Below are 15,500 nucleotides of genomic sequence, written 5' to 3'. Positions count from 1 at the left end.
AAATGTGCATTCAAAGTTGGTTCGGGCAAGTTTCTTGGTTTTATGGTATACAATCGAGGAATCGAGATCAACCCCGATAAAATCAAAGGTATTGATGATATCACGGTAGTAGATAATGTAAAGGTCTTGCAAAGGTTAACGTGGAGAATAGCCGCCCTGGGACGATTCATTTTGAGATCATCAGATAGGAGCCACCAATGTTTCTCACTACTTAAGAAGAAAAACAACTTTGCATGGACTTAGGAATGCCATCAGGCTTTGGAAGAATTGAAGCGGTATTTGTCGAGCCCTCCGCTGCTTCATACCCCGAAAGTGGACGAGCAACTTTACATATACTTAGCCGTCTCGGAGATGGCGGTAAGTGGAGTGCTGGTTCGAGAAGAACGAGGTACGCAATTTCCTGTTAATTATGTCAGTCGGACCTTAGGCGAGGTCGAAACTAGATATCCACACTTAGAAAAGTTAGCGCTTGCTTTAATAAGCGCCTCTTGGAAACTAAAACCATATTTCCAATGTCATCCGATACATATTGTAACAACTTATCCTCTTCGAAACATTTTGTACAAACCGAGCTTTCGGGTCGATTGGCCAAATAGGCCATAGAAATCGGTGGGTACGATATCGAGTATCGGCCCCGAACCGCTATCAAATCTCAAATCTTGGCGGACTTCGTGGCTGACATTTCTCCAGCCCTCGTGACCGAGATTGAAAGAGATCTACTTATAAAATCGGGTACCTCTTCAGGAGTTTGGACCCTTTTCACGGACGGTGCCTCGAACGCGAAGGGGTCCGGATTAGGCATTGTACTAAAATCACACACATGTAATGTAATTAGACAGTCTATCAGAACTACGAAATTGACCAACAATGAGGCCGAGTATGAGGCCATGATTGTAAGTCTCGAACTAGCTAGAAGCTTGGGAGCGATGATCATAGAGGCTAAGTGTGATTCCCTCCTCATGGTAAACCAAGTTAACATGACTTTTGAAGTCCGAGAAAATCGAATGCAAAGGTACTTGGATAAATTACAGGTGACTCTACATCAATTTAAAGAATGGACTTTGCAATATGCACCCCGAGAACAGAACAATGAGGCTGACACTCTTGCAAACTTAGGTTCATCGGTCGAAGATGACGAACTCAACTCGAGGACTGTCGTACATCTCATAAAATCGGTGATCGAAGAAGGTCTCGCCGAGATAAACTCCACAAGTCTAACCTAGGATTGGAGAAAAATAAATATAGAGTACTTCAAGAACGGGAAGCTTCCATCAGATCCAAAGAATCGAGAGCTTTGCGCACAAAGGAAGCACGTTTCACCCTATCCGAAGACGGAACGCTATTTAGAAGGACTTTCGATGGACCATTGGCAATTTGTTTGGGACCAGGAGATACCAATTACATACTACGGGAAATTCACGAGGGCGCTTGTGGAAACCATTCCGGTGTCGATTCGCTGGTCCACAAAGCGATCAGAGCAGGGTATTATTGGACCGATGTGGGCAAAGATGCGAAGGAGTTCGTTCGAAAATGCGACAAATACCAAAGACATGCACCCATGATTCATCAACCCGGGGAGCTACTCCACTCGGTCCTATCTCCATTGCCTTTCATGAAATAAGGGATGGACATCATCGGCCCCCTTCCATCGACCACAAGTAAAGCTCAGTTTATTTTTTTTATGACTGATTATTTCTCTAAATGAGTTGAAGCACATGCTTTCGAGAAAGTCAGAGAAAAAGAAGTGATAAACTTTATTTGGGACCACATCATATGTCGATTCGGGATGCTAGCAGAGATTATATGTGATAATGGAAAACAATTCATTGGCATCAAAGTAACTAAATTTCCCGAGGATCACAAGATCAAAAGGATCCTATCAACACCGTATCACCCTAGCGGGAACGGACAAGCCGAATCGACCAACAAAGCCATCATCTAAAATCTTAAGAAGAGATTGACCGAAGCCAAAGGAAAATAGAGAGAAATACTACCCGAGGTCCTATGGGCATATCGCACAACATCGAAATCCACTACCGGGGAAACACCATTTTCATTAGTCTATGGCGCCGAAGCTCTAATCCCAGTGGAGGTCGGAGAACCTAGCATCATGTTTCGATATGCAACAAAGGAGTCGAATAACTAAATCATGAACACGAGCCTAGAATTATTGGATGAAAAATGAGAGGCCGCACTTATCCGATTGGCCGCCCAAAAACAACGGTTCGAAAGATACTACAATCGAAGAACCAATCTTCGATATTTTAAAGTCAGGGACTTGGTGCTAAGGAAAGTCACCCTCAACACCCGAAATCTGAATGAAGGGAAACTAGGTCCGAACTGGGAAGGACCATATCATGTTCTCAAAATCATTGGAAAAGGTTCCTACAAGCTCGGCGTGATAAACGGCAAACAACTACCGAGGAATTGGAACATGTCACACCTAAAACGATACTACTGCTAAGGTATGACCCTCCCATGTACATTTGTATTTCGAAATTAACCCTTGCCGTTATTTGACCAGAAACAAAGATGGATTATTCAACTTGAAGCTTTTAGGTATGAAAGCACGCGTTGCACTCTTTTTCCCTTAGACCAGTTTTGTCCTAAATGGGTTTTTCGGCGAGGTTTTTAACGAGGCAACCATTGATCGTGCTAACTTAGAACAATTCAACAGTATCCGAGGCCTCTTTACAATCAACCTCGAATACTGGGGGTGTTACCCTCAAATATATCAAGTTTGATTATCAACCATGACCGGAGTTTGAAACATTACCCCATAAATCGGGGACTGCCAACCAAAATATTAACGAGACAAAGCTCCTACATTAGTTCGGGTTCGAGTGAACACTCACTCGACCATTAAGCCTAAGGACTACTCTTATTTGGAGTTCGAGCAAACACTTACTCGACCATAAAAGCATAAGGGCTGTTTTCATTTCGAGTTCGAGCAAACACTCACTCGATCATAAAGCCTAAGAGCTACACTTACTTTGAATTCGCACAAACACTCACTCGACCATAAAAGCCTAATGGTTGTTTTCATTTCGAGTTCGAGCAAACACTCGCTCGATCATAAAGCCTAAGGGATACACTTACTTCGAGTTCGAGCAAACACTCACTCGACCATTAAGCCTAAGGGATACTCTTACTTCGAGCTCGAGCAAACACTCACTCGACCATTAAGCCTAAGGGCTACTCTTACTTCGAGTTCGAGCAAACACTCACTCGACCATTAAGCCTAAGGGCTACTCTTATTTAGAGTTCGAAAAAACACTCACTCGACCATTAAGCCTAAGGGCTACTCTTATTTTGAGTTCGAGCAAACACTCACTCGACCATTAAGCCTAAGGGCTACTCTTACTTCGAGTTCGAGCAAAAGATCACTCGGCCATTAAGTCTAAGGGCTACTCTTATTTTGAGTTCGAGCAAACACTCACTCGACAATTAAGCCTAAGGGCTTCTCTTATTTCGAGTTCGAGAAAACACTCACTCGGCCATTAAGTCTAAGGGCTACTCTTGTTTCGAGTTCGAGCAAACACTCCCTCGACCATTAAGCCTAAGGACTACTCTTACTTTGAGTTCAAGCAAAAACTCACTCGACCATTAAGCCTAAGGGCTACTCTTACTTCGAGTTCGAGAAAACACTCACTCGACCATTAAGACTAAGGGCTACTCTTACTTCGAGTTCGAGCAAACACTCACTCGACCATTAAGCCTAAGGGCTACTCTTATTTCGAGTTCGAGCAAGTACTTACTCGACCATTAAGCCTAAGGACTACTCTTATTTCGAGTTCGAGCAAACACTCACTCGACCATTAAGCCTAAGGGCTACTCTTACTTCGAGTTTGAGCAAACACTCACTTGACCATTAAGCCTAAGGGCTACTCTTATTTCGAGTTCGACTAAATACTCACTCGACCATTAAGCCTAAGGGCTACTCTTACATCGAATTCAAGCAAACACTCACTCGATCATAAAGCCTAAGAGCTACACTTATTTCGAGTTCGAGCAAACACTCACTCGATAATTAAGCCTAAGGGTTGTTCTTTCACTTTGAATCTGAGAAATCATTCTCACCCAACCACAAAGCCCAAGGACCATATTGATTCAAGTTCGAACTATTACCCCGAACCGGGAACTACGCGTCAAGCTTAAACAATGCTACTCTGCCTCAAGTTTGAGCAAACTATTTCATTTGGCATCTATCTATTAAGCCTAAGGGCCAACTCAGTTCGGGTTCGAGCATTCACTCGGGGACTACCTATAAGAAATGTCCGAGTGCAGTATCTACTATCGGTCCTTACTATCTCAATCTTGGACCTTCGAATAAATATTCAATGCTAAGGAACTTTCGAACAAGTTTACAAAGGGCGAAAGATTCAGAAGCTATGACAGGAATAAAATTTTTAGATTCATGTCAAAATCATTTACAAAGGCAAGACGACTCGATCAAAATTTCTTTACGTAAGATCGAAACGGTCTTATAACAAACACAAAAAATACTAAAAGGACATAGTCTTCTCCAGGAGCAGCATCTTCACCTTTGAGGTCTCCTTCACTCTCAGAACCGCTCGTACTCCCGGTATCATCATCATCAGGAAAGGCCAACACTCTGGCTTCAGCTTCGAGCTCTTTTGCATTCTCGATCTCGGCTGAAAGATTGAAGTCACGAGCGTGGATATCCTCTAGAGTCTCCCTCTGAGATTGGCATTTAACATACCCGACAGCTTAATTTGCTCGAACTTGAGCAGCCTCAGCAACCTTTTTTTCTCAAACTTGAGCGGGTTCAACATCGGACCGGTAAACAGCCACCATTGCATCAGCATTAGCCATGGCTATTTCGGCCTCCGATTTGGCCGCTGACAGTTCCAAGGCTAATCTCTCTCGATCAGAAGTCACTGAGCCTAACCGAGATTGGAACTCCTCGATATCCTTGGCTTGCACCAAGGCTCTCTCTTTTGAGCTTTGGAGTTAGGCCTCGACCGAGGCGAGTTGAGCCATGGCAGCCTCCTTTTCAGAAGCAAGGCAGTCCATGTTCTTTTTCTACTCCTCGGCTCTCGCTTTCATTGCATCCACCTCGGCGCGAAGCTGCCCAATCATATCGAGATTTTGTTGAACCTGTAGGACCGAACTATTAGCCTTCACGCCCAAATCAGTGTCATTAACTTCAAAGAATCTTATTACCTGCTCGGACAAATTGGTTTGTTCTTTCCGAGTTGCTTCTAGCTCAGCTTGAAGTCCTCTTGCTTCTCCTTCCCTCTGCTCACTGAGAAGCTTGAAAGTATCTCTCTCCTCAGTAAAACCTCGAATTTCGGCTTCGAACCGGCTTAGCTCCCCTCGGGATCGGAAAAATGCCTTGTGATAGAGCGCAGAAGCCTACAAAAAATAAAAGGGATTTATACAAAAGAAGAAAAATACAAGTATGAAAGTTGACAAAGGAAAGCGAACTTACCCAATTCAAGGCATGCAGAACTTCGTTGAATATACGAGGAATCTCCGCTTTACCCGAGCCCTTCTTCGAAGCCTATAAATCGCTCGGACCGGTAGCATCTTCTACTCCAACAAAATAACCATGGAAAGGATCTTCCTCTCCATGAGCTCCCTCCCCATGATAGACCTCTACAGCTTGGGCGTCATGTATCATAGGCTGAGAAAATTAAGGAAAAGAGGGGGAATCGACGACCTCTATTGACCCGATTATGTCTTTCGAGGCGCCGCCTCCATCTCGGGGAACCTCGAACTCGGATCTTGCACCATCATCAACCGCTTCTTTGACGGATTCGTTTTCCCGAGGTAAAATATCCTCGGTTCCCGTTTGCTCAAGAACTCAGTTCAAAGTCTCCTCGACCTTATCGGACCTAGGTGAAGCAGAATCAGTCCCCACCGATCCCAAAGCTTTGCAAATATCGGTGCCAGCATGTGCACGAGCCACCAGTCTAGAGCTACCTTCTTCTTCTTCTTCAACCCTAAGACGCACGACCGATTCCATAGTCAATGGCATTGTGGTTCCCTTGGGCTTACGGACTGTCCTCTTCTTAGTCTTTAGAACCCTCGGAATCCGAGGTCCTTTTTCTCTTACCTTCCTTCAACGGCGTCGAAACAGGCGGTGAAACTTCTTTACCACCAGACGGGGGCCTCATGACCGCATCTTTTCCGAGACCTGCGAAGGGAGAAGATAAGTAAATGCATGCTTCGAATAAACATGTCACCTCGAATGACAAACGAATCTGTAGACCAAGATGAAATCTTACCATGAGTACGATCTTCCCATCGACCTTTCGACAAATCACGCTATGAAAGCTCGGCAAATGATGACGTCGAGACCAGGTTTTTGACCTAGTTCTCAAGGTGGGGAATCGCACTCGGCATCCAAGCAACGGCTGCATTGAGAAAGATAATAATAAGAAAGGATGAAGAAGTATGACAAATAGAAATTTAAAACGGGATCATACTTACGTTTCATATTCCACTTCTTAGGAAATGGCATGCTCTCGGCCGGGATCAGATCCAAGGTCTTCACTCGAACGAACTGGCCCATCCAGCCCCGATCCTTATCTTCATCTATGCTCGACGTGAACACCTTGGCGGCACGACGTTGAAGCTTTATCGGCCCGCCTCGGTAAAGTCGAGGACTATACAATCTTATAATGTGGTCGAGGGTGAAGGGAAGCCCATCGATTTTGCTCACAAAGAAACGGATCAAGATCACAATCCTACAGAAATAAGGATGAATTTGGCTGAGGGTCAACTGGTATTTCTTGCAAAAATCGATCATGACTAATTGAGGGGACCCAGCCTGAAAGGGTAAGTATAAACACTTAGATACCCTTCCACGTGGGTAGTGATCGATTCCTCCGGTGTCAGTATCACGGCCTCTTTGTTTACCAAATTACAATCTTTCTTCACCACATCAAGGAAACTTACTCCCATCGAGAATATGTATCTCGATACCGGCTCGCATCGACCGGCAATCGAAGAGGGTTTGTCAACTTTAAAATCAGAATCAATAACACATCCCCCGGGAATGAGTTCTTCAAGGCATGGCTCCACCACCGTTTTCTCACCGGCCGACCGAGATGAGGAAGTAGCCTCTTTTTGAGAAACGATTTTAGATATCTTGGCCATCTATATTTTCAAAGAACAAAGAAGACGGGAAATTAAAATATTTCGGTATTTGATGAAGAACAAACAAAGAACTTTTCAGAACCTGGAAATAGATAATTTTGGATAAGACGAAGAACTGTGAAGGATAGAATGAGAAGAGTTGAAAGTAAAAGTTTAAAATAATGAAAGAAGGGGGCTATTTATAGATTTGGCAATGACGGTTCAAAATCTGCAGTGGCCTACCATCGTCTGACGTACATTTAATGCCTTGATAACTGGACCGACGGGACATTTGGCACATACGTCATAATCGGGCTCGATGCAGATGTCAATGTATATCTAGTCATATCGTTGAAAATCATATCGTTTCTTGCCACATTCTTTCCGAGAAACGAGGGGACTATCTGTATACGGTCAAATCCGAATTTGCCCTTTGTATAATTAGTCGAGATTGGAACGTGATGAACCAATAGTCGTCATTATAACATCGAGATAAGAAGTAAAGCCAGGTTATCGAGCTCAAGATTCAGGGACCGATCAATATCGAGCTCGAGTCAATATCGAGCTATGATATAAAGTAGTGTTATCGAGCTCAAGAGCCAGAGACCGATCAATACCGAGCTCGAGTCAATATCGAGCTCGAGATCCGGAGATGGACCAATACCAAGACCGACCAAGATCGAGCTAAGAGACAAAGAGCCGGTGTAGCCGCACTAAGGGAGAGAATCTCGGCGGGAATTAAGGAAAAACTAATTAACTAATTTATCATAGGATCCCCACTATGTATTTTTATTATATCCAGAGTAGGATTTGTTTTCACTATATTAAGCGTGGGCATCATTTCTGTAAGGGGCACATTGAACATCCAAAGAAGCATACATTGATACACTCTCATATTCAGAAATTATTGAGATTTACACAGATATAGTAAAGATTATCCTTTTTTGGGCTTTGTACATTGGTTCATCTTGTTCATATAAATATCATTCTCCACTTAATTCCTGTTGGTATTAATTCCTTTATACAGTCAGTATTCGATATACTTTTACTTACTTTTTCAATTTGTACCAAGTTATACCACGTATCCTTAGAACTACGTATAAATTCAACTATATCCGTTTTTTTTGTAAATAGAATGCAACCATTGGAACAAGACGAAGGTTCAAAATCTACCAAAAGAAAAAAGGTCGTTGAAGCTTCAAAGAGTTCAAAAGTTTCAAGCGTGATACACACTGATTTATTGCGGTTTTTCATTTTTAAAAAGATCTCGTCCTGCGATTTTAGCCTTTTCATTGAAACTATATTCATTAATATAACCATTATGCGCGAACGAATACAGTTGATACAAGTTGATGGCTATGAAACTTTTCCTACGAATAATAATTATTTAAACAATAGCTACGCTTGGTAAAAAAGCTAGTAAACTATACTACCTCGTTCCAGTTTATGTGAATCTATTTCATTTTTGGTCCGTTCCAAAAAGAATTACCCATTTCTAAATTTGGAAATAATTTTGCTTAACCTTACAATTTTACCCTTAACGAAAAGCTTTTATAACCAAACAAATACTCTGAGGTCCTTTTTGAATTGTTTAGGACCACAAATTCCAAAAGTCTTTATTTTTTCTTAAACTCCGTGTCCAGTCAAACATGTTCACATAAATTGGAACAGAGTGTAAAGTCAAACATGTTCACATAAATTGAAACAGAGTATAAAGTCAAACATGTTCACATAAATTGGAACAGAAGATAGCAGTAGTTTTAGTGAAAGTTTTTCTACATTAATGCACAAATGATCTTCCCTTATATGCCTAGCCAGTCGCGTGTCCAGTCGTCCCAACAAACTTACCAGTACCAAAACCTTTTCCTACAAGCTACGACTGAGTCACTCGTACAAGTACCTGGTTCTTTCACATTCAGCCCATTAAACATGTAAGCCCAAATTATAATTTAACATCACGTACAATTGAACTAAACAAATATACAATCGAACGAAATCAGAGATTTGGTTTGCTAATCATCAAAACGCTTCTACATTCAACAGTAACATATCTCTAACAAATAGAAAAGAATCAGACAAATGCAAAGAGTTATGTTACTTCCGCTCTGACACAATATAAGTTCAAATTTTTATACAAAAAATAACCTTATTTTTAACTTTATACAAAAAAAAAAAAAAAAAAATTCTCCGTGCTTGTCCCTCGTACCCCATCCCCCCCCCCCCCCAAAAACCATATTATAATAATTGCGCACAAACTCTAGTGGGAAAAGCTCAAGAGCATTTAATATTGTCCACCCCAAAAATTCTTCCAGACCTACCAAAATACGTCACCCCAAAAACCCCAAAAGCACTCTATTTAAATTCCAATCATCCCACCATTGGCCAAAGAAAGAAAAGTTTTAAAGCATTGTCCGCCATTGTACTTTGTTTAGAAAGAAATTAAGGCAAAGCATATAGAGAGAGAGAGCCATGTCTACAGAATGCACTCTTGAAAACTCGGATTTAACCACCAATAACAACCAACCCCAATTTCTGCTTATTAACACAAAACTGGTGGCCACAGGACAATAATCCAATTTCTTCATGCAATACCACTAGAAGCTCCAACTATTTATGGCAACAACAACAACAACAAGCAAACCATAATCAACAGTCATCAGATTCTTCCTCTTGTGAGGAAGATGTTCAAAATACTGCCACTAATAATCTTCAACAATATCAGTTTCTACTTGGTGTTGATGATAACAGCACTTCTTTCATTTCTGGAGAAACCGCTGCGTCCTCTGATCACAACCACCTCATTTGGAGCCAACTCCTCCTGTGAGTTTCAGTTTTTTTTAGGATGTTAGGATAATATTTCTTTATGACTACGTTATTAAATTTTTAGTTACTAGACATGCATAACCCTAAAACTGAACGTAATTGAGGATATAACGTTAGCAACCAAAAAGAAGAAAATCAAACAGTACTCTATTTTTACTTGCATGCAAGCCTGCTAGCCTCCTTTTGCAAACCATTAATTGTTAGTGTAAAGAAACTTTGTTTATTTTATTATTATCTTGTCGGCGTAGGGGGACGAGACTGTAGGATTCTCTTAATGAGTACTAGTACAAGAAGATTTTTATTCGATCACTTATCCAAAGATCTGTAAAGTATTAGATATGTGATAGTATATGGAAATTAAGTAACAGCATGGTTGAACATGGAGCACTAATAATGTAAAAATAGAGTGAATAAGAAGTTTCCACTAACTATACCTGAAACTAGCATAATTCTTAGCATACCAGTTATCTAGAAACCCAATTTAGCACTTTTCTTATATTATATATTTATATTGAAAACATAATTAGTTCTCTAATAACTTCTCTATTAGATGAGATGGTCATATAGAACACTTATTTTTTTAGCGGCGAAAAAAAAGAAGGTCACACGATCTTTAGAAGAAGTTTGTTCTTATTTTTTTCCTCTTTTTTTGTTTTGTTTTATATTAATATCTCCTTACTTGAATTTATTAACCAAATCTGCAGAAGCAGCTCTGCTAGTGAAACAGCTGGGAATATTAATACTAAAAATCTGTTGGAGAATAACAACCAAGATGCAATTTCAGAGATGAGTTTATTGGATGGAGCATCAACCTTAATCTCCTCTAAATCTCGTTTTGACCATAATCAACTGGCTAATGATGATGATGACTACTTTCATCCCTACAGTAATCTTCTTCTTGGAAGGCAAATTCATATTAATTATACAGATAATATTAATGCTATGGAACCTAGTTCACATCAATACTGGAGACAAGGAGAAAATGGACATCAAGAAGTGAAATTGCCCAGACATCACTGTGGAATACTGCCACAAGTGGATAACTCATGTGCTGATGATATTAATTCAAGAAGCTTTCCTGATTTTAATGTATCTTTTGGTAGCTATTTAAGCAAGCCATTGGTGGATACTTTCAACGACTTTAAGCCAAGTCTGAAAACGTTGAATTTAGCACAACATAAAAAGCAAGGCCTCCAACCATCTCTTGTAAGTTATCTCTCTCCCAAATTACTTGAAAAATGGTAAGAAATACACACAACTTGGATCAGAAGAATGTTACTACAAGTTTGTTGTGGAAATTACGAGTTTGAAAAATCATGGAAAAAATGTAATTTGGAAATGTTAAAAAGTAAAATATTTAAGTTAAAATCAAAAGAATATGTCCTTATTACTAGTTATTATAATAATTAAAGTTGTTAGTGGTTATTTCGAGCCCTAAGAATAAAAAAATATTCTAGTGTGAAGATCTTTTCGTTTAATGGCCTTACTGGGGCACCAATCCGAATTAATTCGATACTATAGCCATTAATTCGATACTAGAGCCCGTATCGACCACCGGGTAAGGATTTTCAAGGTATAACAATCGATGTCGATCAATTTTGTTCACCAACCATATAATCTTCTACCCTTTGAAGTTACTCAAACTAATACTATTTGTTTGTGTTCTTTATTTCGAAGACCAAGTCTCGGGGTACAAAATCAATATGCAGCACGTTGACAAGAAACGGAAGAGCACAAGAAATTCAAAGTGAAGGAAAAAAGAGGAGATCAGAAGATAATTCAGACACAAACTCTAAAAGGCAAAAGATTGAAAGTTCGGCAGTTTCCTCTCCAAAGGTATTTTGTGTGAAATAGGAATATTATTAGTACATACTTTATGTGTCACAAATTGTTGTGTGTTGGACAATAATCTTGTACGTGAACCTATTTTCTTTTTAGTCTGTGCCAAAGAGATTCCTTTTCATGTTTGAAACAATCTATCTTTATACAATGATTTATAGCAATACAAAATATTTGTGTCTCATTTTACTCCACAAGTTCAAAAGTCTTATCTTTTTTCTTAAACTTCATGTTCAATCAAATAGGTTCACATAAATTGAAACGGAGACTTCAATGTATTAAAATAAAATACATTTGGATTTACAGTATTTTCCCATTTGAAATTATAGATATTATTTAGTACTCAAACTTTATGTGGATCAATCTACAGGTACAAGTCCCAAAAGTGAAGCTTGCAGAAAAAATCACAGCTCTCCAACAAATTGTGTCACCATTTGGAAAGGTTAGCCTACACTGTCTTTTTAATTGATATTTACACTTGAAAAATTAATACCAGTGGTTTTTAAAATGGTTTATGAATCGCTCTATATTTCGAAAAATTCAAAAAATGCAATGTCAAAAAGCAATATGATCAAAGTATAGAATAAAGCTTGATATGTCATTAATTGAATCCTAGTTCTAGTGGTAAATGTGATTGTACGTTGTGACCGTTTCCCCATGATTTCATGTTCAGTAATTACTTCTATGACCTTAATTTTCTTTTTAATTTATTCAATAAGAATGATTCCATTTTAAGTTCGGAAATAATCTAAATTAAAATTTTATATTTTACTTTAATAATAATCTTTAATAGTCTGTATAAATATAATGTATGACATATTTCTGATCAGAAATTTTAAAAAATATTAATCACGTACCAATCAAATACGGTTACATAAAATGAAACACATGGTAGTAATTTTTTCGCAAACATAATTTTTTTCTGAAATAAAAGAGAGGAATATAATATTCTGCACGAGGAAAACACTGAGGTCCAATCGTGCTAGCTACGGAATGACCAAGTTGGGTTAATCTCTATTATTAAATTGAAACTGCGATATCAAGTCATCTTATTCCACCCCATTTAACTCCTTTTCATATTTTCCAAGTGTGCTCATTGTCATTTGTATTAGATTAACCAAAGTATTATTGTCATTATTTAAACTCGGATATCATCTCTGATCGAACATTCTCTAACTTGTCTAGACTGATACGGCATCCGTTCTGTGGGAAACAATCAACTATGTTAGATTCTTACAAGAGCAAATACAGGTACGATTTCACAGTGCTAGTAATAGAAATAACCTTTACTTTTATAAAATAACCCCACAATAAGTATACATCGTACAATTTTAGCTGATTTATTTCAGCTAGTAGGTCCAGTATGATTGTCTCTGACCTTTTCAGTTTCAAAATTTTTAATATTCTCTTCATGCTAAATGATTCTACTTTAGTAGACGGTTGATTTTGTAAAACTATATTTTTGATTTTAATAGATATTCCCTTTTAATTTCTTCGTCTTCTATTTGATCTATTAGTTCGAACGTCTTATTTTCTCTAGCTATAGTTGTTACATTGATAGATCCTATATCACACCTGCATGTTGAAGACTTCCCCAATATAATTATCATTACTGTTATGTTTCAATATTGATATTGAATTAAAGTTTTAGGTAACTATAATTAATATAACGTTCTCATTTTCTCCTCTGCAGCTACTGAGCCATGCCTACATGAAGAGCAATACCTGCAAGGTGAGCTAATTCATTACCCAACAACTTTTTACGTCTATTTCTTAGGATGGTAAAACTCTTGTAAATTACTGTATTATTTTGGTTAATTATACGTACCTTGGAAAAACAAATCTTATTTAACACATTTTAAAAACAGAGAAACTGAGCTCTGGAGATGTTATCTACTACTATTAAAGATTGGCTTCATTTAAATATAGCATTAAAATGCTAAAACTATTATTATCAATATTAATAGCGAAGGTTGTTGATAATTCAGGAACGCTGGGGAGGATTTGACAGAAAAGACGTTGATCTGAGGAGTAGAGGTCTTTGTTTAGTACCAATTTCATGTACCCCTCAAATTTATCGTGAGAGTAACAATGGATCTGACTATTTGATCCCATCATATAGAGGATGCTTGTATAGATAAATAATTTTTCCTTTTCCTATACTAATAAATTGTATCCGCAAGTGTAACTATGACTCTTCTTCCAGCATGTATTTAATAATTTGTTGGTATATATACCTCTTTTTTGTTTTCCTTTTTTTAATTTCACTTGGGATTTCTTTTAACGAACAAGCTTTACAAAGAAAAATTGAAAATTATTGATCGGTGTTTGATTTGGGAAGGTTGATTCAATGACTCTCGAGTACAAACTTACCGGTAGCAGAGGCGGATCTAGGATTTGTTGAACATGGGTGCACCATTAAAAAAAGTATTAAGTGGGAATTGATCCATGTTTCTCAAGGTAAATAACTCAGTATTCAACAAAGTGTACCATTCAATCTTTGCCGGGTGGAGTTAATTGACACTCTTTAGCTGAAAATTTACGCTAGATAGATAGATAGATAGATAGATAGATAGATAGATAGATAGATAGATAGATAGATAGATAGATAGATAGATAGATAGACGGATAAAAAGATTATGTATATATACTATATGTTGAATCCCCTTATTCTCTTTTGATGTTTGTTTATCTATATTTTGACTCTTCTTAGTGAAAATTCTGAGTCTGTCATCAGACTCAGATGTCCTATTTTAAGAAGCTATTTGTGGCCAGAATATAGGGGTGTTCATGGTTCGGTTTGGATCGATTTTTCCCTAAAAAGAAACCAAACCAAGTAAGTCGGTTCTTCTAATATTTGAACCAAACCAAACCAATTAAATTATTTTTTTATCGATTTGGTTTTGTTCGATTTTTCGGTTTTTTCGGTTATTTATTTTTTTTTTCCTTAAATATGAGACATACATTACCAAACACATATTCTGGCGACTACATTTTCAATGTAACACTATCAAACCAATTGATCTTTAAGAAATCTATCATTTAATAAGATATATTGATGATAATTGAATCAAACAGTGATGAATAATTTAATTACTCGATTAAAAATTAATTATTTTTAACATGAAATAAATTCTTGTACTTAGCAAAAGAAAAATACCAATCAATAAAAGCAAATAATTAGATTATTATAATAACAAAGAACTAGACTAAAAATATATATGACTAATATGTACTATAAAATTTTAGAAACTTTATATAAAAAGATACATATATATAGGTCTAATAATAAATTTAAATAGCTACTTCAATAGTCGGTTTGGTTCGGTTATTTTGCGATTAAAACCAAAACCAAACCAAACTTGATCGGTTTTTAAAATTCAAAACCAAAACCAAACCAAACCTAAAAGGTATCGATTTTTTTGGTCGATTTGGTTCGGTTTTTCGGGTTTTTATGAACACCCTTAACTGTCATGGTTTAATTTCTGTAACAATTATGTTTAATTTTTGTAACAGTTGTGATTAATTTTTGTAATAGCTTCATCTTTAATTTCTGTAACAGCTACTGATTAATTTTTGTATCTGTATCAGTCCAACAGCTTTGCCTATAAAAGGCAGTCTTCTTTGTGAATTATCCAACACAAAAAAATCTTCATCTTCTCTTCTTTCTAGGTAATTATTTTGTGCAAATTCCAAACTTCCAGCCACGAGTGCACGTGTTTGGAGGTGTT

The 15,500-nt window shown here is 37.9% G+C and overlaps 1 protein-coding gene across 1 annotated transcript; it reads left to right on the top strand.

The window, feature by feature from the left end:
* The first annotated feature begins 9,475 nt into the window (after nucleotides 1-9,475).
* Nucleotides 9,476-14,001, top strand: LOC107790577 (transcription factor bHLH111-like). The gene is made up of 7 exons (XM_016612522.2): nucleotides 9,476-9,927; nucleotides 10,635-11,136; nucleotides 11,608-11,766; nucleotides 12,140-12,211; nucleotides 12,955-13,020; nucleotides 13,463-13,501; nucleotides 13,758-14,001. Exons 2-7 carry the CDS (start codon nucleotides 10,717-10,719, stop codon nucleotides 13,908-13,910), a joined length of 909 nt encoding a protein of 302 aa, XP_016468008.2. The 5' UTR covers nucleotides 9,476-9,927; nucleotides 10,635-10,716; the 3' UTR covers nucleotides 13,911-14,001.
* The last annotated feature ends 1,499 nt before the right edge of the window (nucleotides 14,002-15,500 follow it).

This window comes from Nicotiana tabacum, chromosome 9 (genome assembly GCF_000715075.1).
Source record: "Nicotiana tabacum cultivar K326 chromosome 9, ASM71507v2, whole genome shotgun sequence".
Taxonomy (NCBI): Eukaryota; Viridiplantae; Streptophyta; class Magnoliopsida; order Solanales; family Solanaceae; genus Nicotiana; species Nicotiana tabacum.
This window is presented reverse-complemented; position numbering and strand designations above follow the sequence as displayed.